Here is a 23210-nt window from a genome sequence, read left to right on the forward strand (position 1 = left end):
CAAGGATTGTGTTTGTGTGCACTAAATGTATGATAATCTTTTCTTTTTTTTACTGCTCTTCAAACAGTGCCTGAATAAATTGATATGACACACCTTTTACCCACAAAGAACAAAACAGTCTAAAAGACCCAAAATTTCAGATTTTAATGTTCAAAAGCTACATTGTCAAAAACATTTTGTTTTTGTTGATTAAAATAAAAAAGTACAATTAAAAAAGGGTTTCTGTTAAAAGGCATTGTCATTATTTGGTTTTAATGCCAAATTGTATCAATTTAGGTAAAATAATTGGACTTTGTTATATCACCACAAAGTAAGTTGAATCTCTCATGTATCAATTTATGGACCATGTATTGAGATGCGTATCAAATCATGAGAGTGAAATATACATACCCCTAGTGTTTCCCCAATATGCCCATTTTGTCCACTAAACGGTGAATAAATGGGTCTGCTCTTAAATTGTTTGTGATTCATTTTTTGTTGGAATACTTGATTCACTTTTCATTCATATCAGTGTATTTTGATAATGATCGTGCCACAAAACTATGACAATGTCACAAACAGGCTGACGGCTAGATCCAAGTGCAGCAGGTTTTATTGGCACAGACAGGAGAACAGGAGTGAAGCACAGCTAAAAGTCCACAAAGCTAAATCAGGGTTAGGCAGAGGTCAAAGCTTTAGGGCATCAGAGAACAACCAGAGTGGTCAGGGTCCAGGCGAGGGTCGGGGCAGGCGGCAAATAATCAGAGTTAAAGACGAAGCAGGGTCAAATGAAACAGAAGATCAGGTCAGGATGAGAGCGCTCAGAGATGCAGCCAGAGTGGCACAAACAAGACTTTGCCCAGAGCAGAGCTCTGTGCTCTGACTAAATACTGCTGGGAGTGATTGCAGGGGCTGATGGGAAGTGAATAATCTCGACAAAGCCAAGTGGTTGATGTTTGCCATTATTGTGATCATTGCTTCTTTGCTTGGAGATAGTCAGAGTTTTCCCTGGAGAATAAGATGGTCTTTTCCCTGCACCCTCAGATCAGGGGATAGGTCTCAACCTTCAGTGGTAGGCGTAATACACGATCCCACCAAATGTTTCTTTCAATGAAGAAGCAGGGTACATGGATTTAATAGCTTTCCTAGAAAGGCGGGACTCCGACAGGAAGGAAGGCCTCGTGGCAGATTCCGGACATGTGGGAGAGATTGTATCTCCTGACTGTCCCGGCAACGCCTTTGTTTCTTCTTAGAAAAGATAGAAGAAGGAAGTCTGAGCTGAGCATCCTTACTGAGACTTCTGTCCCACAACCTTAACAGCAGATAAATAGCAGACAACAATTAAATTGATAAATAAATAGTTGCAAAATCTGTGTTTACCAGCAAAATATAACGAAAACAGCTAAATAAATGTAAATATATTGGAAAAATATGATCCATGTGCACTCATCTGGTAGTGAAGAACAGTCTAATGTTGTATTCACCCTGGACGCGGTTCATGTGGCTGAGGCATTGAGTTTCAATGTTAAGTCAATGTTCAGATCCAATCTGTTGTCGTGTGACATGATTTGGGTGTTGAGTGTGGTGCATCAGTCCGGTAGGAGCGCAATTTGGGTGCATCAAGACTTCAAAAATCTGAAGTTTTGGCACTGCATCAACCAATCAGGGACTCAGGGACTCAGTGACTCAATCAGCAGGTAGAAAACAAATGAAATACGGTTCCTCAATGTCAGGGTTTTTGCATTGAACTTCCATCTATTTGCTCAGCTTCATGTTCCAGAAATTTCCTGAACATCCAGTCATCCTATAGACTAAGAACAACATGCTCTGTTTAAAAAATATTGAAGCATTAAATGTGGTTAAATGTGATTTTTCTTTTCTCATTTATCAACCTCCATTAGGTTGAAATAGTCTAAAAACAGTTATGTTAAAAACACGTCTATCCCTTTAATACCTGAGCTGTTCCAGCGACAATAAAATAACACTCTTTAAACTACAGAAACTCTTCAACCATTTACGCAATTAATATAATTCCAATGGATTCTGATGTTAAGAAAGGAGGCTATGTGCCGTAAACACTGCACCACTGTTAAGTGTTGCATATCTGAGCAGTAGTTCAAAGAACGCCAACATCGGAGTTAAAGGTCAACAGATTTCTTAGATAAATTCTATAAAACTATTTAAAAAAAAAGTTAATTAAGAAAATGTCTTACAAGGTTGTAAAGAGGGTTTAGGAACTATTTTACAGTTTTTGTTGTCAGGAACCATTTTTGTCTACCCATTTAACATGACCATATCTGTCTACAGGAGCTGACAACATTAAGAAATACTGGTGTCGATACTACCAGGGCTCACAGGGGGTAGTCTTCGTACTGGACAGCGCATCGTCGAATGAGGACCTTGAGGTGGCACGTAATGAACTCCATTCAGCTCTTCAACACCCACAGCTCTGCACACTACCGTTCCTCATCCTCGCCAATCACCAGGACAACCGTGCAGCAAGAACACCAAATCAGGTAACCTGCCCTATTTGCACAGCTCTCATTTCCAGCCAGGAAAGCCAAGTGAGCCCCATATGGTTTAAAAGTGGGCAGAAAATGTGGACCCCAAGTGGGTTTGTCCACATTTTCTTTGGTGACCCTACCTGTGACTGCCCATATTGGCTTGAATGGGTACTCTGAGGATTAGCTTGCTATGCTAGTTAGCTGCTCAGTGGACAGCGTAGCAACCTAGCGAGTTCTGCTGCATAGCGAGCTAGCGTAATCAGCTTATGTTGAGTTTAGGGAAATTTTTTCCCTTTGAATGCCGTGAAAGATTTTTGATTACCAAATTAAATATTTTTTCATGTTCTTTATAAAAGTTAAACAAGTATATTAATCTTGTCTTAACTTAAAAAAATGCATGTTGGTGGAGAAAAGTAACTGATATTGTTCTAGTGTCTTGTGGTAAAGAGAAAACATTTCTGAAAAATGCAGATTCAGGATGCATTAATGATCATTTCATAATTGAAACGTCGCCTCCTGAATCGTAAGGTACCTCAAGAGTCCTACCCCTCATTAAAACATATTTATCCGTCCATTCCTGCACAGACGTTTGTGTGCAGGTAGGAAATATTTTTGACGTGTATTCGAGCACGTGTGCTGCATATGTAACACTGTTTGTGAAAGTCTACATTGATATTGAATGAATGTTCGTGCAGTCAATAGTTGTGTCTGTAAAATTGTTTGTATGGATGTTGAAGTGTGTGCATGTTTGTTTTTGTGCAAAAATCTTCCCATTGGTAAATATATATATATGTGGTTATTGATAGTGATGAACATTGGACAACTTTTTTTTTCTTTTTTTACCCCATTTTTCTTGCATCTTTCTCATCCTGTCCAAAATTTAGAGGAAACTTACAGTATAATGAAATGTTCAACAAAAATGAAGTCTAGCCTCAAATACAAGTGATTCATAGAAATGTAATCCTAGTGTATTCAAAGCTCACAAACCCCAGTTGTAACAATATCATCAAACCAGCACAGTTTCTATCTTTTTGCTCAGCTGTTGGACAGAACAACTTGGGGTATAAACTAAATCCAACGTGGCTCAAATAAAGAAAACTTTGAAAAATCTCTCGTAGGTTAATATTGGGGAGTGAGGAGCTGCAGGTGCTTATTTATCTGTAGTAGTATGAGAAAAACTGGGGGGAGACAGTTTCTCTTCTTTGTTCCTTTTCTCGCCTTACTGGGGAGTACTTGTTTGGGCAATGATGCTGTCAAAGAAGCAGCTGTTACATCTGCTTGTCTTTAACATGTGAGATCCTGTAGTGCAGTCCATTGACTGTATATGAGAACTGGACTAAGTGAATAAACAGGAAGTACCTGCTAGGTCCAAGAAGCCAAAATCCCTTCTATTGAGAAATAAACAGCTATTACTAGTCATTATATTTGTGAGAATAACCATTCTCGCTCTACTATCCTTTTTTTTTTAACATCTTCCTGCTAATCCTATATTTTTTTGTTACATCTTTTCTTTAGTTCAAGTTATTCAAGTTAAAAACTGACCAATCAGTTGCCTCAATAAAACATTTGGCACCAACATGGCGGCGTCAATACGTCAATATATATATATATATATATATATATATATATATATATATATATATATATATATATATATGAGGGGGGATTCAATTGACGATTGAATTCATTGGAGCGTGAAGGAAGCCATTTTCGATGGGTTATGTCACTCTCATTTGGTCCAATTCTCATATACAGTCAATAGTGCAGCCTAAAGGCAAGACAAGCTAAATGAATATTTCTATATTTGCCAAAACTAAAGCCTATTTAATAATACCAAAAATTTATTTCTAGTTAGTACTATCTGTCGATTAAAAAAAACAATGTTTTACTAGACACAATTGTTAGGACAATATGCGACTTTTGAACAAAGACAGGCCAGATAGAACATTTTCCTTCATTTTTATTGTCTGAAATGTTTACATTTACAAAGTGTTATCTCAGATATCCCAGAAGTTTAATTTGTGAGCACAAAGCACAACAACAGTAAGACAAGCAAAACTCTTAAGAACTCTAAAGACTTTCATGTCTGCATTATTACTCCAAGAAAACAAGGATGCTGATATACAGCCATAAGAAACAAACATTGAGTTTCTGCACTTTAAATTAACTTATTCCGTGGTCCGGATGAATACCCTACTCTGATTGGCTGCTGGGTGTGGATGCACACCCAGCACACCCAAAAAAAACAAGCCTGATTGTTCTATATCACTGCGCAGGCTTCCTTAAAACAAACTTTTGCTTCATCATCTGGACAAAAACAAGCGGTAAGAGGTGAACTTTCTCTCTGAACAGATGCTTTGTTTAACATGTCGTGGTGATCAGCATATGTATCGCTTTACTTTGCTGCTGCAGTTGAGGTTAGTGCCTGCTCAGCATTGCATTGTCAGGCTGCACTATGTATCAAATAGTCGGCTTTATTTGAAAAAGCAATCTGCACATAAAAAATAGCAAGAATAAAGTACTAAATCTTGGTTGAATATCTATTTTTTTGTAAGTGATCATGCTATAAGTGTGATTAAGCCGGACGAAGTGGGCATTATCAGAAATTAACGCACACAGTGGAAGTCTGAATGACAATTGCTGCACAAATTCTAATTCATTTGCATTAATAAATATCAACACATTTCTTAAATTGATTGCATTCATGTTAAAAGCCCTAGTACTTATACTTTTTAGTACAATTTTTCAATTGCAAGAATCTAACTAAAAGACTTAAATTCCCAGGAAAAAATATTCCTGGATTTAGTTATGTCAGTGTAGCAGTTTTATTACTACCATAGTAAAACTTGTCAGTAGTTGTTGCAAAATTCACTTTTCATATTCCGATTTTTTTTGTGTGTTTTTCTGTCTGACCTCCCAGTGTTGTAACACTTTGAATCAGAGGGAGCTCTTTCTCGCTGTAGGATGTTATGACTAGCACCGCCTGCAATGCGAACTCCTGTTTCAAAACCTGGAACCTCACTTTCCCCCACGCACCTTAACTCCCACATGCAAGCGTATACACACACGTATACATCATCTGCAGGCCTATTTCATGTTTTCTGATACTATGATGGATGCCTGGAGAGCAGACCATCTGCGTTTCACAGCCTGAGACCACCAGTGTAGTAACTCTGAAAACTGCAGTGGGAAATGAGAGAGAAAAGGTTTATACCAGATTCTGCTGGGATTTCAATGGAATGCAGGGGAGGTAAACTTTTTCTCTCCTGGAATAATTTTAAATTAGTTTAAGTTATTACTTTGCTTTTCTGCACAAGCCACCATGGAACCCCAAGTTTGATCATTCAATTGGAAGCCCTTTGCTTTTAACCCAGCTGTAGTGGTCTGCATGTTGGCCCAGATGATTTAGTCATTTAGTGAAGACTGAGAGTTTCCCACACTTAAACCCACGGTTTATAATCTGAGGTTTTCTGGGTCATGTCGGATTACATCCCAAAAATGTGCTTTTTTTTTTTTTTAAACAATTTCAAATACTTTAGGGAACAGCCCAGCCAGCAAGGCCAGATGGGCCCCATATGGTTTAAAACTGGGCAGAAAATGTGGGCCCTAATTGGGTTTGTCCATCGTCTCCACCTGTGTTTACCCGATTGGCACTCAGTGGATTGACTCGCTATGCTAGCCAGCCGCCCAGTGGACAGTGGAGTTCGCTAGGTGGCTACAGTGGAGCTTGCTAGCTTGATACAGCAGAGCTCGCTAGTTCACTACAGTAGAGCTTTCTAGCATTCTACGTGTCCATTTGGAGGCTGCCTAGCGTAGCGAGCCAATCCACTCACTGCCCACTTCAGCTATTGTGGGCAATAGGTAGGGCCACCACGGAAACTGCGGACAAACCCAATCGGGGCCCACATTTTTTACCCACTTTTATACCAAATCGGTCTCACTTAGCCTTGCTGGCTGGGAGATTTCTAAAATGTATAGTTTCAAGTCAAGAAGCTCATTACTGTTCAATAGTAGGTTTGAATGCCATCAAATTTATAGGATTTACTCTCATGTTATTACTTATTCTGTCTATAAAGCTTCACATTTCAAGTTAGGAAAAATATAACATGACTTTTGATCATCCTGCATTCTACTGAAATATTTAATTTTTATTGTAAATTTTAGGTACTAATTCTTCCTATGTGCTAGCAGTTTGTCTTATTCCTTTAGATTGCCACAAAAATACTAGATACTTGAGACTCGTTCTGTACTTTTCGCCTCTTTTCTTCTTGAAGTTTTATTGTTTCATTTTAAGCCAATGGTCGTTGTTGTCATCATGACCGTTGCTGTGTATGTGTGAAAATGTTGTCATCTGACTCATGTTTTGTCACCAAAGGCACTTAATGTTCCGTAGCACATGAATAATCAAAAATATATTTAAAAAAAAATCAACCAGCTGTAACTGAAAGAATTGTTTGCTTAAAACTTTCTTACATTCACTTTGAATATATTGATTTCTTACATGAGATAGATAAAAATTTTATTTATTTTTTGCTATTTAAAGAAAGTGAGGTGAAAGTCCTCCTTTTGAAGCAGTAGACGTTGAAAATTATATTATATGTGACTAGTTGTCTACAAGTGGAGGCATTAGAATGAAGCATCGAGTGTATTTTTACATCAAAAATATGATATTTTTCCTGACATTTTCTTGTCTGTTCCTGATTCACACTTATTTGAACAAAGAAATATTTAATAAATTATATATTTTTTTAGCATAAAAAAAAACGGCACAAGAACATGTTTTAAAAAACTCTGTTTTCATGGGAGTGGTAAACATCTACTGTAGCAGTAGGCTGACTTAAAGATCAATCTAAGCTCTTGTTATGAAGATGGATAGCAAACATCCCACTCCTGGCTTCCTACTGCTGCAGCTCTGCAGACATCCAGTGACAGCAGCTGTTTTGCAAATTTTTGCCTTCATGTGAAGTTTTGACAAGCACCACCCATGAAAGAAGCATGACTTAAGTGTGTCTGATTACACTGACAGCTCTTCTGGCAGGACCACAATGCACAAATGACGTATCCTCAGTGACCCTCTGGTCACAGCGGCCAGTCTGTTTTGACAGAACAAGGTAGCTTATTTCCCTAATGTGCGCTACACAGGCGCTCTTGCTCTTGCTCTTTTCGGAGGCACTCCTACTCCATAGTGTTATGTTTGTGACTGGAGGTGTTTCTGGTACTGTTAGCGGGAGTGTTGCGGTGGCGTAACGATGACCTGTTAATACCTCACTGGGGTTCTCTGTGCTGCGGCAAGTGTTTTCCGGTTGCGGGGGCAGGTCTCGTGGAGGTTGGAGGAAGCATGGGAGTAAATTCCTTGTTGACATCAATCTTGTTTTGTGGGGGGTGGTGGGCAAGGAAGCTTGAGGGGAGGGGAGGTTACCCTGTTGATATAACACCTCAACAAAGCAAGTCTGTCTGTGTGGCAAATCTTAATGGACTGCATGCATGTGGGGCACTTGTTCTCAAAATGCCATCAGTGCTGTGGACAGGAGTAAAGGTCATTTTGGGTTTTTTGGCCATGTTTATTTGAAGATAAGGTAAAAATGAAATAAAACTGTCAAATTGTGGTCTTAAAGGTACTAGTTAAAGAAAAAAGTGTATATACTCAGCTGTTCTTATTTAAAGTTCCTTGACGACTTTTTTTTTTTTTTTTATTTAAAAAAATATTCCCAGTAGTGTTTTAATGATGATTATGAATTTTCTAACCAAAATTCCACAACCTAACTGTCTTCAAAGCCATTTCTCCTGTTGATCTGAAGCCTCTGTTTCCAAAATCTCCTCTGAGGGGGCGTGACTTTTAGAGCTGAGCTGAGCTGAGTCTGTCTGTGACAGTGTGATTGACAGAGATTTAAAAGGAGAAATACTTGGAAATGCAAAAATACAATCATTTCTTATTACATTTGTTCTCTTTCATAAGAAAAATGCCACTCATACATGTTAAAAACTCAAAAAACAGGATTTTCATTGGAGGGGGACTTTAAAGCAATAGTGACTTAGGGAAGATTTCACCTAAGGGAAGATTTTCTAAAGGATTTCTGAAAGATTTTCTTAAACATTGTGGTCCAAGTCCCACAGATTATTGGATCAGCAAACTTTACTTCCACCTCCGCCTTCCACCACCTCTCTTTTTTTGCTATAATCTCTCACATCCGCAGAAAATCTCTAGTTCATCAACTCCAATAAGTCCTCCCCTTTCGTTCTTTGTGCGAGAAAACAGAGTCTGGTACTAATTTCCATCACATCTGCCTTCACTGTTCCAAAGATGAATACGAAGTTGCTTAATCTTGATGACAAAGTTGCGTCACACTTTGCAAGCAGCAACTCTAACGCTGCACATCAGCAAAAGGATGAAATCAATTTGGTTGTACCAGGCTGGATACAGTGACAAATATTTATGTCATCACAAATAAACACACACATTTATCACGGGGTTGTTCTTATTTTGACAGACATGATTACATTCAAACTTCATGCTGGCACATTGGTATTTTTCAATAAGTTTTTTCTTAGCAGATGATTGAAGAACAAATGTTTAATTTCGTAAAATGTAGTTTAGGTTCTGTTGATTTCAGCAGATCTGAATAAAATATAATACATCAATAGTTTTTTTTGCATTGAACATTTTTCTTTTTTTTTTTTTGCTCAATAATATTTCTAACCTTATTCTTTCCTAGATCTAGTAGAGGGAGTTCAGCAATGCATTTTTTTGTAAAAATGGAAAAAGGCCCATGACTATTGGGTAAGATAGCTGTCAAAAAGGAACGTATTCATAAATTATATTTTGTATTCACAAAAAGAAATTCCTATTCATAAATACAAAGTTACGAAAAAATACGAATTTTCCTCGTTTTGAATACGACTTCTCTCTGTCTTGGATACGGATTTCTCCTGTTACCTAACTGTCAAGACTACCTCAGACAGAGAGAAGTCGTATTCAAAACGAGGAAAATTCGTATTTATGAATACGAATTTCTTTTTGTGAATATAAAATATGATTTATGAAAACCTTTCTTTTTGACAGCTATCTTACCCCATACATGACTCCCCTAAGGACACAAACATACAAATATTGTTCCACTGTGAGGGAAAAATGTAGGAATAGGAAGAAGCTGTACTGGTAGGGAAGCAATTTGGAAATTCAGCCAAACTATGATCTTGTTGCCATATTACAACAAAAAACTCTAGGAATCTTACTTTTTTATGTTTTAATCTTAATGTAATACATCTTTGAATTCAATTATGAGAAATCATCAAGTGAAAACACTTTTCCACACAGCAAGAAATACTTTATGAATGACATCTCATGATTGGACCCTCAACCAAGTGTGTCGCAATCTCCAACGTATCAAACTTCTCAGGTGTCTGATTCTGGATAATTGGACCTGATACACCTGTTTTGGTGGTGATGTTATTAAACTGTGGAGTTCCAGCTTTCTGGCAACCGCTTCAAAAGTCAGAAATCATCTCCAACTTCACTCCAACCAGAATATTTCACTGATCAACAACATGGAGTCACACTTTGAGAATTTCAGTTCTGTCCACTGTTTTTGCTCACTTTCATCCTGATGGAATGTTTTATGACTGTTTTAATATTTTCTTTCAGGTTTCCCGTTTATTGTTTCCATTTGTCTGGTACGGCTTCATTTTTCTGTCTTCTGTCCTCCTCACTCAACACTTCTTCCCTCGTTATCTCCTCCAAAATGTTTGAATTCTTGAAATGTAGTCTGATCCAGTGCTCAGTGATCCAGGACAAATGCTTCTGATCAGAGATGTTTGTTGAGGTGTCATAAAAAACCTTCAGCGTTAAAGATTTTTATTTGCTTTTAACCAATTTGGAAACTATATGTAAAACCGTAAGGAATAATCCAATAAAATATTGATTTTGATTGATTATTTTGGTTTATTTCAAGTAAAAAAAATGGAACACAGTCAAAATAAAAAAAATAATACTTTGAGATATTGCTTTTTATTTAAGAAGATAAATCGAATAAGAGCCTTTGAATTGAAATACTGAACACTTAAATTCTGATTTTATTTTAAATTTTAGAATCTACATGGATACTTTAGCTTAATGTTTTTTTTTTCAGCGTAGAATATATACTGATAATCAATATTTATCTATCGGATCATTTTTTTTCTAATTGATAGGTGTATGCCTAAGTACAGTATATGTACCTTTAGCCAAACTGTTTATCCAAAGACGAGCTATGCTAGGTCTCGGATTATTGGATCACTTTGGTGGTCATGGACATTGGAGAAATTGTAGGATTTTCTTCTTCAGGACACATGGACTTTAAAGGTTCAGTTCTGAAGATCCATCCATCCATCCATTTTGTTCTGCTCATCCATGACTGGGTCCCAGGTACAGCAGTGGCCAGACTTTCCCTCTCTGAAGTTCTTAAGTTCTTAAGTTCTTGCTTTTTCTTGTTTTTGTGAAACAAATTGTTTTTACTAATGCCAGAAATCCAGAAAGAAGGACCTAACACTGCATGATGATGACTTAGTCTTTACTCTGACAGGGTCTTTACATTGACTGTATAAGAAAGTATTTTTACAGTCAATGGGTCTTTATCATGCAACATTTAAAAATTCACTTGCTACAGTCCAATATGAGACACAACATCTTACTTCACCTTTTAGAAAAACAGGACACTGATTAATATTTTTTTTATTGTTACTAATATGATAAAAATAAAGTAACTATTGTTGTTGTTGTTTAATTAAAAAGTAAACATAAAGAGCAAATAGCCATTTTTTATGTTCATAACTTTTGACAGAGGTTTACATTACTTCCTTTCAAAATAAAAGACACCTTACCATAGGATCATCTTAATGCAGCAAATGCAGAAGTAGGTAGTTTCATGTTAAAAAAAATGTGCCCAATTTATTTTACTGTTGTTGGTGCATCTCAGCCAGAAATTCATGAATCCTAACAAAATGAGTGATCTTTTTTGGGTCATTTGGCACATGTAAAATTCTTACATCAATAGGAAATCCACCTTAAAATCCAGCACACATTTACAAATTCTGATCTCCAACTGATTTTCTCCAAAATCAGGCAAAAATGATTCTTGTAAACTACAAATCCACACCGCTTGATGGATTGTTGGAGCATTATGGGTACTGTAGTCAGGAGCCTCCCGGAATGATGCGTAATGTGCTTGATCTAGACGTGAAATACGTTTTTACTTCCAATAAATTTATAAAAGAAAGGTTTTTTGAAAAATTCTTATGAACAGAGTCGAAAATAACAAAAAATTAAATGTATATATTTAGTTTGTTTTTTTAACTCAGACCCAGTTAACATTCTTCATTATCAGTGATTGCATTGACTCCAACAGTGGGTGACAGCTATGGACGAGGCCACCTTCAGAGATTAGGAGGGTGGTCAGGTCGTGATGTGGGGAAGTAATATTTAGCCAGGCTTTTTGTCTCTATTATCTGTCCGTCTGAAATAAAGTGGGTGGAGTGGGGCGACGGGGCTGGCCCTCGCTCTCTGTTTGATCATTGATCTCCATGACCCTTTTTGAAGGGTCTTAATCTCTCCGTTGACCTCTTTTTAAAGAAAGGTTACAGGGATGTATGTTGACTGGGAACTATCAAGAGAGAGTGGATGCTGTGAGGAAACTCTGGGATGGGGTGGGGGGTGTTGCACCCCATCTGAATGGAGAAGTAGGGGTGCAATGAGAGTGACGTGCATGTGGATTCACATGAAAACATGAAAACTTGACCAAAAGCCTCTTCTCCCAACAGAATAACAGAAACTAGAAAAGTTAAAACACTTCATTTACAAAGACGTTCATCCAAAAGATGATTTTTTTTTTTTTGTATTTTGTGTAACCTCTTAACGTTGTTAACAAGTATTGAGCTAAATACTGTTCTCTGTTTTAATTCTTCAAGTCAAAACATTTTTCCCAATATTTTAAGTTTGTTTTATATTTTTTATGTATAAAAAATATAAAACAAAAAGCCTGTAGTTGTAATGTCTTTTGATCTCCTGCACTTTTTTTTTTTTTTTTAGCTTAGTTGGAATTAAAATTTATTATAGGCAATATTTGGTTACAGTTTCTCGTAAATGGTACTTTCTCATGTATTGCGATTCATAAACTTTTTGTCCCCTTGTGCACGATTTGTTTAATAATAGACAAGGCATGGTATCTGTTTTGATTCCTATGTCTTAAGGAAATTTATACCATCAAATATAAATATTAAAAAATGGTTATGTTTAAACACATTGAGTTCCATTCTCTTATTGGCATCAGTTGCTGTGGTTACATGTGCAAAATGTCTTTAATATGACCAAAGATTTGATTAAAATTGAACTGTGTGCATGGCCCTAAAAGAATTCATTTCTACTGAATGTTTTTGTAACCTTTATTTATTTTATTAATTGAGAATCTATTGTCCTTTTTTTAAAGAACTTTAGAAGTGGCACACATGCAGGACGTTGACTTTCTGTAAATGATCTGTGCTCTTTTGTTGAGGTCCTACGAGAGCTTTTAATTTGAATGAATTCACACAGTCAGGTACAAAGAAAACGAAGCCCTTTCCCTCAAATGGCCTATATCATGCTATTCTCAGCCTTTTAGACTAAACTATATCCATATGTATGATCATATAATACCTTTGGCATATTAAAGAACATTTTTTTTATAAAATATTTGTTATTTTTGCTAGCTTTTTTTCCTACCCAGAAGTAAGAGGACTTGATCTCTGAGGCTCCGCCTTCCCCTCCTTGTGGGTGCCGCCCATTTCATGATGTCAACCCAGAGCCAGCCTCAGCAGCGAGCTGTTGTCATTTCTGCAGATTAGATGCAAGAGGGACCACGTCTTCTGAGAGTCGATGCTAAAGTGAAACCAATTTACCGATTACCACCAGCTCTGAGAAGTAAATGGGTTTTTGTGTTATCCTGGGGGCGGAGCTTGCAGTACAGGCTCTTCCTGGAACGGGCTGTTCCAACATGTTCATATTATTCTCATGGATTAGAAGGGGCTGGTGCTCATGGAGCAGGGTTTTTGGGGTAATGCTCAGAGATGCGGGAATGGAGCAAAAATACTTCATTGATGAATTAATTAATTAACATTTTAATACACTTAAAAGCTCAAATAGTTTATTTGGTTAATGCTCAAAACATTTGATAGATGGCTGATGAGTAGCAGAATGATTTAATTAAAGAATCAAAAAGAGATGAGTGGATCAGCAGCTAGCATTTATGGGACTCCCTTCCTATCTTCTTTTCTTTGGTTTTTATTCTTTCATCTCCCAACTGCCTAGTGGAATATTTAAAGTATATTTTCTATAATTTACTAGAACACTTGCTTTAGGTCTTTAATGGGCTGCTTTTCTGGTAACAATAAAAGAATCAGTCTTCAGGTCTTCATTTAATATTGTAGCAGGATCACAAATCCACTAGAAGTATCTGTTATATGTGAACAGAACTGTTATATTGGTGCTGGTAGCTCACAATGTTTTATTATTATTGACTTTAAAACAAACTCTCTATAAGCTTCAACAAAGTTTAAATATGGCTCTAAATAAACCTGTTTCTTGTGAGGAATCTTTGTGCCAGAATTTCTTTGAGGTTGACTGAAGGCATTTTTCCATAACCTTGCCACGGTGATCCCGCACACATATTTGTGCTCCTGCAGCTGCCCAAGCAGCGTTCCACTTGGCCTGCTGGTACCTGACAGCTGCCTCAGGGGTCCCACAAGGTAAGCAAGCTGTGTGGGCATCCTTCTTCAGCCTGACAGCTCCCTCCACCTCGGGTGTCCACCAAATATATCGCTTTTACTTAATATTATTGCCATTCTTTAAACTTTTGGGGAATATTTTTGCACATCTTTTGTTAAATTCTCTTGCAGCTTTTTTTTTTTTTTTTTACACATGGAGAGAATTAAACACAGGAAAAAGTAACATGCTTGATTGAACCGAAGATTGATTGCTTCAATGAAGTCTATTAATATCTTATAATGGACATTTCAAAGGATATTAACCTACTTATAACACGTCACATACGAAAGACATAAATATCAGCTCAATTATTAGTACTTTGCTCTTCGTATTTTTTACGTTTCAATAGTTTTTCTCAAGAATGGGACTATTTAATGTGACACGTTGTTATGGTATCACATACCTTGTATGAGGAATAACCAGTGGAGAAAAGTGGTAGCATCTAAAGCATAATTTCGCAGAGAAAGTTCACCTCTTACCACTTGTTTTGTCTCGATTATGAAGCAAGAATTTGTTTCAAAGAAAAAAAGTCCACAAGTAGTTTCCTTGTTTGTTTTTACTCAATTTCTTTCATTAATTAATAATAAAATTATTTATAACACTTGTTTACTCTGTATCAATCAATACAGTAAGACAGACAATGGAATATTTAAAATTAAAAGGAGCATTGCCGTTGATGGTAAAATTTGATAAAGATACTAGCAATTGAAGGACCGATTTTTTTCTACTGTCTTGTTTTGTGATTCATGTTTGTCCCAAGTTTCTGTTGTTGGTAGTTTATTGGGATTATTTTTTTTTCTTTTTGTTGTTTATCTAAAGGATAATTATAATTTTAGGACTTTTCATCTTGATTGCTAACATTTACCCATTTCATTCGTGACAGAGAAAACAAGAGTCAGTTATGTTGTCATTAGAGCGCCTTTGGTATTCAGACGAGATAATTAAGTCTCCTTTTAACTCAAGTCTTCTCCAAGATCTTAAGATACGCCGGAGTGTTGTCAGACAAGGTGTGTTGCAACACGCCCATCAACAAGCAGCTGTGCAGATGTTATTAATACATGCAAGCGCACAAGCATGGGACCGCGCTTCACATCAACACATCCTTTCACTTTAATCTCCACTTACTCAATGTTGATTGTCACACACAAATGATGTTATTATGCTGGGTAAACCACAATCAGGAACCCACAAACAGACACTGTGCCCCCCCTTCTTTACTATCTTCAGCTTAATAAGCTAACTTACAAAATCCTTAGGAAGGAAACTATAAACCGTGAATCTGAAGTGAACGTGAAACCACTGTCCTTTATGAATCCTGACGATGACTGATGGAACAGCTCGCCGCTTGCTTCGGGAGGGAATACTTGTCTCGGACGCCTTTACCTAAGATAGTGTTGCCAAGCTCGGAGAACACTGGAAAAAAGTGAAATGTCTGGGCCTCTCACCTTATCTAACAACAACAGGTAACAGAATAACTGTTAACAATCAGTTCACATTCTTTTTTAGGCAGCACTTTTCTACACTTGCTTACAGGTTAGACTAGAATCTTAAAATATAAACTGATTGATCTCATTCGCTAATAGCGTTTCCTTGCTATATCGCAGTACATCTTTTTCGCTGTTTCATGGATTTTTTTTTTTATCACAACTTTACACGCTTTTTAATTTTTTTTTATTATAAACAGCGCTCTGTGTTCTGTGTCCTGATTGGCTGTTGATCTTGTCACTCAATCTCTTCTGTGCTGTGTCTTCTATACAGAGATGTTGCACTTGCAGCTTGCCAGAGTTGCAAAATTTTTTTATCATGATCAGATCTTTGTTTTCATTTTATAACACTGGACTTATTTTTCTACAAAGCTTTAAAATTTAAGAGTTTAAAGTCCCACTCCAACCATATTTTTTGGGTAAAATAGTTCCCAGTAGTCTTTTAATTATGATCATGAAGTTTTTCGCCAAAATCAATAAGCCTTTTTTGGTGTTTACAGCGCATTTTATGCACAGTGGCAGTGGTTATTAGAAATACAATTCTTGGTTGTGAGGCTAAGCTAACATTAGCGATAATAACGCGCAATATTGGAACAATCCGTGGATCCATTGCACGCAGAGTGGAGAGGAGACTTTTCACGCCCTGTTCAGTAAATTTTAAAAAAGACTTTTATTGTAGTGGGTCTTTGAACAAGAGATGAACCTGAGAAAATGTCTGAGTGAATAAAGTGTGCAGTGAGGGGTTTTACATCCTTAAAACATCTGTAATCCTAGTTTGTGGATTTCATCTAATCGTCACCGCAATAAACGAGGGAACTGTTCTATGTTTTACTTATTAATTGTAAGAGCCGAGTATAACACAGCACTTTCAGTTCCGTTTTGTTAAGCAAAAATGATTTTTTATGTGATAACCACAAAGAAACCTCAACAACTAAGCTGAACGTGTCGTCTAGTCAGAATGTTCTTAGATACAAAAATTATGTTATTATGAGTAGGATCTGCACTCTATCCCAGATATTTTTTTTTTTTTTTTTTTTTTCCATNNCGTCATGCCACAGTGTGTCTCCAGATGTTATCCTTCTATCGTGTAGACTGTATGCTTTTTTTTTTTTGGTCTGTTAAAGCAGGGAACTCTTGCTCAGGTTGAACAGCCCCATAAAATCTCTTTATTTGCCAGTGTTTTTCATCTTTTTTAAAAGGCTTTGACATTGGAGCCTCTTGACTTAGAATTCTGGATAAAACATTAAGGGACTGGGCCCCCACAAACAAACTCCCTTCCTGACTACAACGACATAGTGGGATATATGAATGTGTCATTTCATAAAAAACCCACAAGCTTTGTGGGTCATTCCTTAAGACAAATAAAAGTATATTTTTTCTAAGTTTCACTGAAGAATTGTTGTGTTTTTGTCAGTGCAGCCCTTAAAGTTGTTTTTGTCTTTACTTATGTCTCCACTTTGCTACCAAGTTACTGTCTGCAGGGGCAACCGCGGTGGATCCCCTGGCTTGTCAGGTAACATCAGTGCAAAGCTGGTGCCATGTGACGCCTTCGGCAGCTCGCCAAAAGCTAATTGTGCTAATTGGCAATCGCCAATCCTGTAACAAGGCTTTGAGGGACAACCCACAGACACATGAAAGCGTTAAGACTTGTCTTGTGTCAAGGGCTTGTGGGTAATCAGCGCATCCACTGACCTGAAGGCCCAAGGGCAGGACCACAGTGGTGCACAGGTCTTTGTGGTGATGGTGGTGGTGGGGGGTGGCAGGGAGATAAAACCCAGCTTTGCCACAATTCGGTTTTTCCACCAATTTTTCCTGTTGTGTCTCTGAGTTAAAGCTATCTAGTTTCTGCAAATACGCTAATTATCTAGTAATGTAGGTAGAAAAGGGCCACGCCTTTGGGTGATTTCCTGACAAAATCCAAATAATTTTTAGTAAAACGTTAGACACAATTCAAATTTGTATCATTTATTCCCATTATAACCATATTAAACGTTATCCATCATTAGATGAAACCGCTAGAGAGCTTTGTGCATCAGAAGTTTGTCTTAAGCTTTGCTCTTTGGTTCACTGTGGTCTATGTTGTCTAGTCTGAGGATTTATGGATGAGACCACGAGCTAGACAAACTCTCCCAGAGGCTTTAGCAGTCACCAGGTCATTTTACTTTTGCAGCTTTAGTTGTCTGATAGCCTTAGCTTGGAGGGGAGGGTGTTGAGCCTTTTGCAATACTCAGTATTAAAACCAACAAACACAGCCCTCCATTTGTATTTTGGTAAACATCTTTTATCAGTTTTTATCAAGAATCGTCTCGGTTTTCCTTTGTAGAGGATTGATTGAAAATTGATTGATCTAATTAGTAACTGAGTCAGTTCCTGCAAAGAAAAAGACATTAGTTTAATCAAGATAATCTTATGATTTTAATTTTAGGTATAGCATTTTTAGCTATTTCAAAATTGTGCTAATTTAACCCTTTAACACCAGAGCTTTCACTCCAGTGTTGAGGTTCCTAAGTCTTCATTTGTTTACACAATTCATGAAATTCCAGTGGATATTGGAGCAGAAAAACAGCCTTGGGCTGATGTGCAACACTTAACAGTAGTGAAATGATATAAGTCAGCTGATTCTGTCGTGGAGAGAAGCAGCTTGACAACACTTTACGTTAGTAATGTCTTTCATATCGGTGAAAGTCTTGCATTACAGTGCAAAGCCGATATGAAGAGCCCGTTTTCTTCACAGCAGAAGAATAAGCCAATTCACGTTAATAGCCTTAACAAGGGCTGCCCACATTTTTTGGCATCCAAGCTACTTTTGAGATGACAAGCTCCAAAAGATCTTCCTAAAAAATATATATATTATCAAATTCTTCCAATAGTGGCTGGTCACTAATTGACGCTGGTCTCTAATAGAAACGGTGGGCTGGCTGCCAAATTTTTAAGAATAAACTGCAGGGCTAAAGCGTTGGTATTTTTATGCATTCACATATTTACTGAGTATTCCTCTAAAAACCTGCGCTCTGAGCACCCATCCCTCCCAACCCACAAAAACGAGTGAGGACAGCCCCTTCCAGGCTGAGTTTCTCCATGGAGCTAGTGGCGATTAGCTAGATGCTTTTATTTTATATGCACAATATCGTAAATCTTCCTAATGTGTCCCATCTCTTATTGATGGTGTCTCCAAAAGACGCCAGGACTAACGGGTGTTCATGGCTGTTCAGACGGCGGTTTCTAATAAACCAGCGTCCTCTTACAGGAGAGGCTGAGTGTGTGTGGTATTTGTGTTGTGCGGTGGCAGACGCCAAAGTACATTCTGGTGAGGAATCTGCATGACATTTAGGGGTGGATCCTAAACCTATCGGTGAATGGCGCAAGCAGATTGGTGATATTGAAAAGACGGCTGGAATAAAAGGAGCAACAAACTAACGTTTGTCTGGTGGAGGTACAAGGAAAACCAGTGACGATTTAGAAGAAGTGGTTTTTACATGGATAATTGAGCAAAGACGGAAAGGAGCACGTGTCACCTGGAAAATAATTCACGTGAAAACAAAGATGATTTTTGATAAGAAGATTGATGATGCTTCAAAGAATAAAGAAACATTTAAAGCGAGTGATAATCAGAACATAATACAATGTTCTCATCATTTTAATCAATCCTGAAATGTTCACCTGCCGGTATTTTGTCGATATTGTGACCAAATTTCACCACAAAATGAACCCTTCAGCCATCATTCAGTCAGTGATGGAAGAAATACCGGTCTCCAACAGTCACCTGTCTTCACGAAACACCGGGCTGGCTGCCAAATTTTTGGAATAAAAGCAGGGACTACTGTTAATAGATATTAAAAAAAAGCCTCAGAGATTGAGGCGTCTTACTTCCAGGTAGGTAGAAAAAGAGTCCACAAAACTAACTCGTATTTCATAAAAAAATCTGTTCTTTTTTGTGGCAAAGGTAAAATATTATTATTTATATATGTAACCAGTTTACTCTGAAAGGCCTAAAGATATATAGACCCTTTAAAAACAAGAAAATACAGTAAATACGCATGTTGAAATTGTGAAAACTGGAATCAATAATATTAAATTCCCCCAAAACATCCATTTCATGGCCACAATACAGACAATTACAGTCTATTTCAAGAGAGTTATCTTTTAGATTTTTAAGCTGTTCTTAGATATAATTACCATGAGCATAAACACTCTACAAAGTATCATATTAAAGTTGCTTTTTCATTTTGGCTGAGTTTTGCACAGTATATTATTTCATGTCTGACACTGGAATTGTTTGCTTTGACTTGCATATCAGTAACAAGGTTTTTTTTTTAGTCTAATAAAGTGTGAAATACAATATAAGGTTAATTGTGCTGTTTTTTTCCAACACACGTCTGCGTTTAAAAATGTCTGGAAAAACGATACTCTGTGCTTTGTGACTGAATACATGAAGGCTTCAGCGGTTATCGTGCCATTGTTATTTTACAGCCAGGTGGACTTCGCTGTGGACGGGAAGGAAGAATATTGAGGCTATCAATGACAAACATTAAGCTTTGTTTTTTTTGCATGCTGTTACGAAAGACAGAAAAATACGTCATGCCGGCTTTTGTTTGAGGGCTTTAACTGTCAGCCAGAAATCAGACGAGTTCACTGAAGTCTTGGCAATTCACTCCTCCCCAGTGCAATGTAGCTACATGAACATGTAAACTGTCTGAGTTTTGCAGACATTGCTGCAGGGCAGAGGGAATTACACTGTCACACAGAGGATATGGAGCTGCAGTGATATCCTCTTGGCACATAGTTGAAGACCATCCAGGTGGAAATTGGTGAGCTTTGCCAAGAGCGAGAAGTGTAGTGAGGTAGCTGTGTGGGCGGCGCTCATCTGCATTAGCGAGCATTGTCTTTCATGTAACCAGTCTATGACTTTACTTGTTTTAGCTGCTGAAAAGATGTTCAGTCGTTTAGAGGAAGCATATTTTGTGAAGCTGGAATGCAGGTTTGCGACATCTTCCACACCTATTCTTTTCTGAGTTTGAAAAGACTATTATTACATCTGAATAACTGTAGAAATAAACAGATTTTTACTCCTATATTCCCATTAGCTCAGGGGTGTCAAACTTAATCGCACAGGGGGCCAAAATCCAAAACACACTGTAGGTCGCAGACCGAACAGGATAAACAATTATTGAACACTACATTTTTAAAACTTAAAAAAGTAACTTTTTAACATTACTATGAAAAAAAGGCAGGAATATTATTACAGAATAAATCAACTTAAACCTTAAATAACTTTCAATATTTTGCTCTCCATAAAAAATCTTTTTTGTAAAAATTATACAAGTTAGAAATAAGCGCAAAATAACATCAGGCCATAAATAATAATAAATAAAATGATCTGGAGGGCCGGATAGAATTACCTGGAGGGCCGGATCCGGCCCCCGGGCCTTGACTTTGTCACATGCATTACCCTTAAACATCAATCTGATGTGGTTTGGGGCTGAAAACATTATTGTGTTGCAAAAAAAAAAGTCTAAAGATAAAAAAGGAGGTTGATGACTTTATACCAGAAAACACACAAGTATGTACACACCACCAATAGGATTAACTGATAGGTTCCTTTTTCCTGCATCTCTAGTTGCCATAACATTTTTTAAATATATATTTAAGTCATTTGCACATCTCATTGTACTGGCCTTGTGGCATGCTGGGGTGGACAGTGTTTTTTATTGTACCGTAGTTCGATTTGTCTCCTAATAGCAGCAGATGACAGATAACTCCCCCGGCCGTCTGTGCTGCTTCTGACGGCCCTCCACAACTTCCCGTGATCCGAAATACCTTTGCCAGTTTTTTTCAGAGCACAGCAACAGGAAAAAAATGTTCTTGCATACCCCTCAAAGATCGAGTAATTATGTTTTATTTTTATACCAAAAAGTTACTCATTTAATTATTACTAAACAATTTTTATACAGAAACAAAACAAGATTTTACAGTTAATTTTAAAGTAAAAAGGTTTAAAAAAAAAGTGAAATTGAAGTTTAAAAGTTTGTTTTATATCAGATAAATAACTCTGAAATTCTTGTTAATAGTAAAGTATGAAGCCCAATGAGGCAATTGTTTTTGTGATATTTTGCTATATAAGTAAAATTGAATTGAGTTGAATTAAAGGATCCTAATAGTGCGCAGATCTATTCTCTTCTGTTATGAAGAAGAATTTATTATTACGGACTCAAATAACAAGACTATAAAAAACAAACAGTAATTTATACATAAAAGGTACAATATTTATACATATAAAAATACTAAGAACAATGGACAAAAGAATCTAAGTAAAAACACATATTACAAACTTAAAAACTGGGACAAGGATTATAGTTTTCAAAGTTACAACAAATTATTTCTATATGTAAGGCTTCAAGTACTTTGATTTAACTTCCTTGTTTTAATTTTTTTTTTTTTTTTTTAGTGTTTGGCGAGCTCGCATGACCAGCTTCTTTTAAAGAAAGGGAAATAACTCCTAGAATTTTTGATCTGCACCTGTATAGTTTGCTTTTTTGTATGCTTTAAATTTGAATTCAAACAAAACATCTAAACTGCTTTCTCTTTCATAAATTGCACTTTTTCTGAAAAAGAACATACATCCATACGTGAACATCCATGCTACAAGCTCTAATAGACAACTGCAAAATAAATAATTGACTGTTCATATTCAGGGAAATGATGAATACTTGTACTTTAAAACCCTATGAAGGATGGATCTCTCATTTATAAAGGAAATTGATATTTCTTTAACAGTTACTACAGTATTTGACTTTTTCTATTTCAAAACAACATTCTTCAGTGTAAACATAGATAAAAAGCCAATAAAAACCCTTCATTGTGCATTGTCCATGCATGTAATTTCGTGTAATTTCAACTAATCGTGGGCTGCCACGATTAGTTGACTAATCAATGACTAATCGACTGTTAAAATAGCCGACGACTAATTTCATAATCGATTATTCATTACTTTATATTATATGGAGTCAGAGTGTAGTAAAGTTGAACAAAGTTGTGAGCGTTCAGCACCAAAAAATGCACTTTTTAAAATTTCACTCATTGAGACCAAAACTTTATCTCAAATCAGCTTTCAAACCAATGAAAGCTGATTTGCTATTGCAACAGCCAACGGGATAAGCCAAAAAGGTGAACAACATTTGTACTTCGTCTGTGATTTTAAGGTGGTTCATTTGTGATACATCTGAGAAAAAATTCATGCAGACCACAACTTTTTCACTTTTTCCACATAAATTCATGTATGACCAATTTTTATCTGTGCAATACGCTCACATTGTATATAGTGGCTGTGTGACACGGCCTTTACCTTAAAACGACACTAATAACTTATATAACTTGAAACATTTCAACCATTCTTGTACAGAGCAGTTATTTGCATATATAATGAATGAAGCTTAGATGCTGGACTTCCATCAAACTTTGATTTTTCAGACTGTT

The 23210-nt window shown here is 36.8% G+C and overlaps 1 protein-coding gene across 4 annotated transcripts in view; it reads left to right on the forward strand.

Moving 5' to 3' along the window:
• Positions 1-23210, forward strand: part of arl15a (ADP-ribosylation factor-like 15a) — a 120292-nt gene that overhangs the window by 66460 nt on the left and 30622 nt on the right. For all 4 annotated transcript variants that reach the window (XM_024275639.2, XM_024275640.2, XM_024275642.2 and 1 more), the window contains exon 4: positions 2287-2495. In XM_024275639.2, the coding sequence (XP_024131407.1) occupies positions 2287-2495 (209 nt within the window). The remainder of the gene's footprint in view (positions 1-2286; positions 2496-23210) is intronic.

This window comes from Oryzias melastigma, linkage group LG9 (genome assembly GCF_002922805.2).
Source record: "Oryzias melastigma strain HK-1 linkage group LG9, ASM292280v2, whole genome shotgun sequence".
Lineage (NCBI taxonomy): Eukaryota > Metazoa > Chordata > Actinopteri > Beloniformes > Adrianichthyidae > Oryzias > Oryzias melastigma.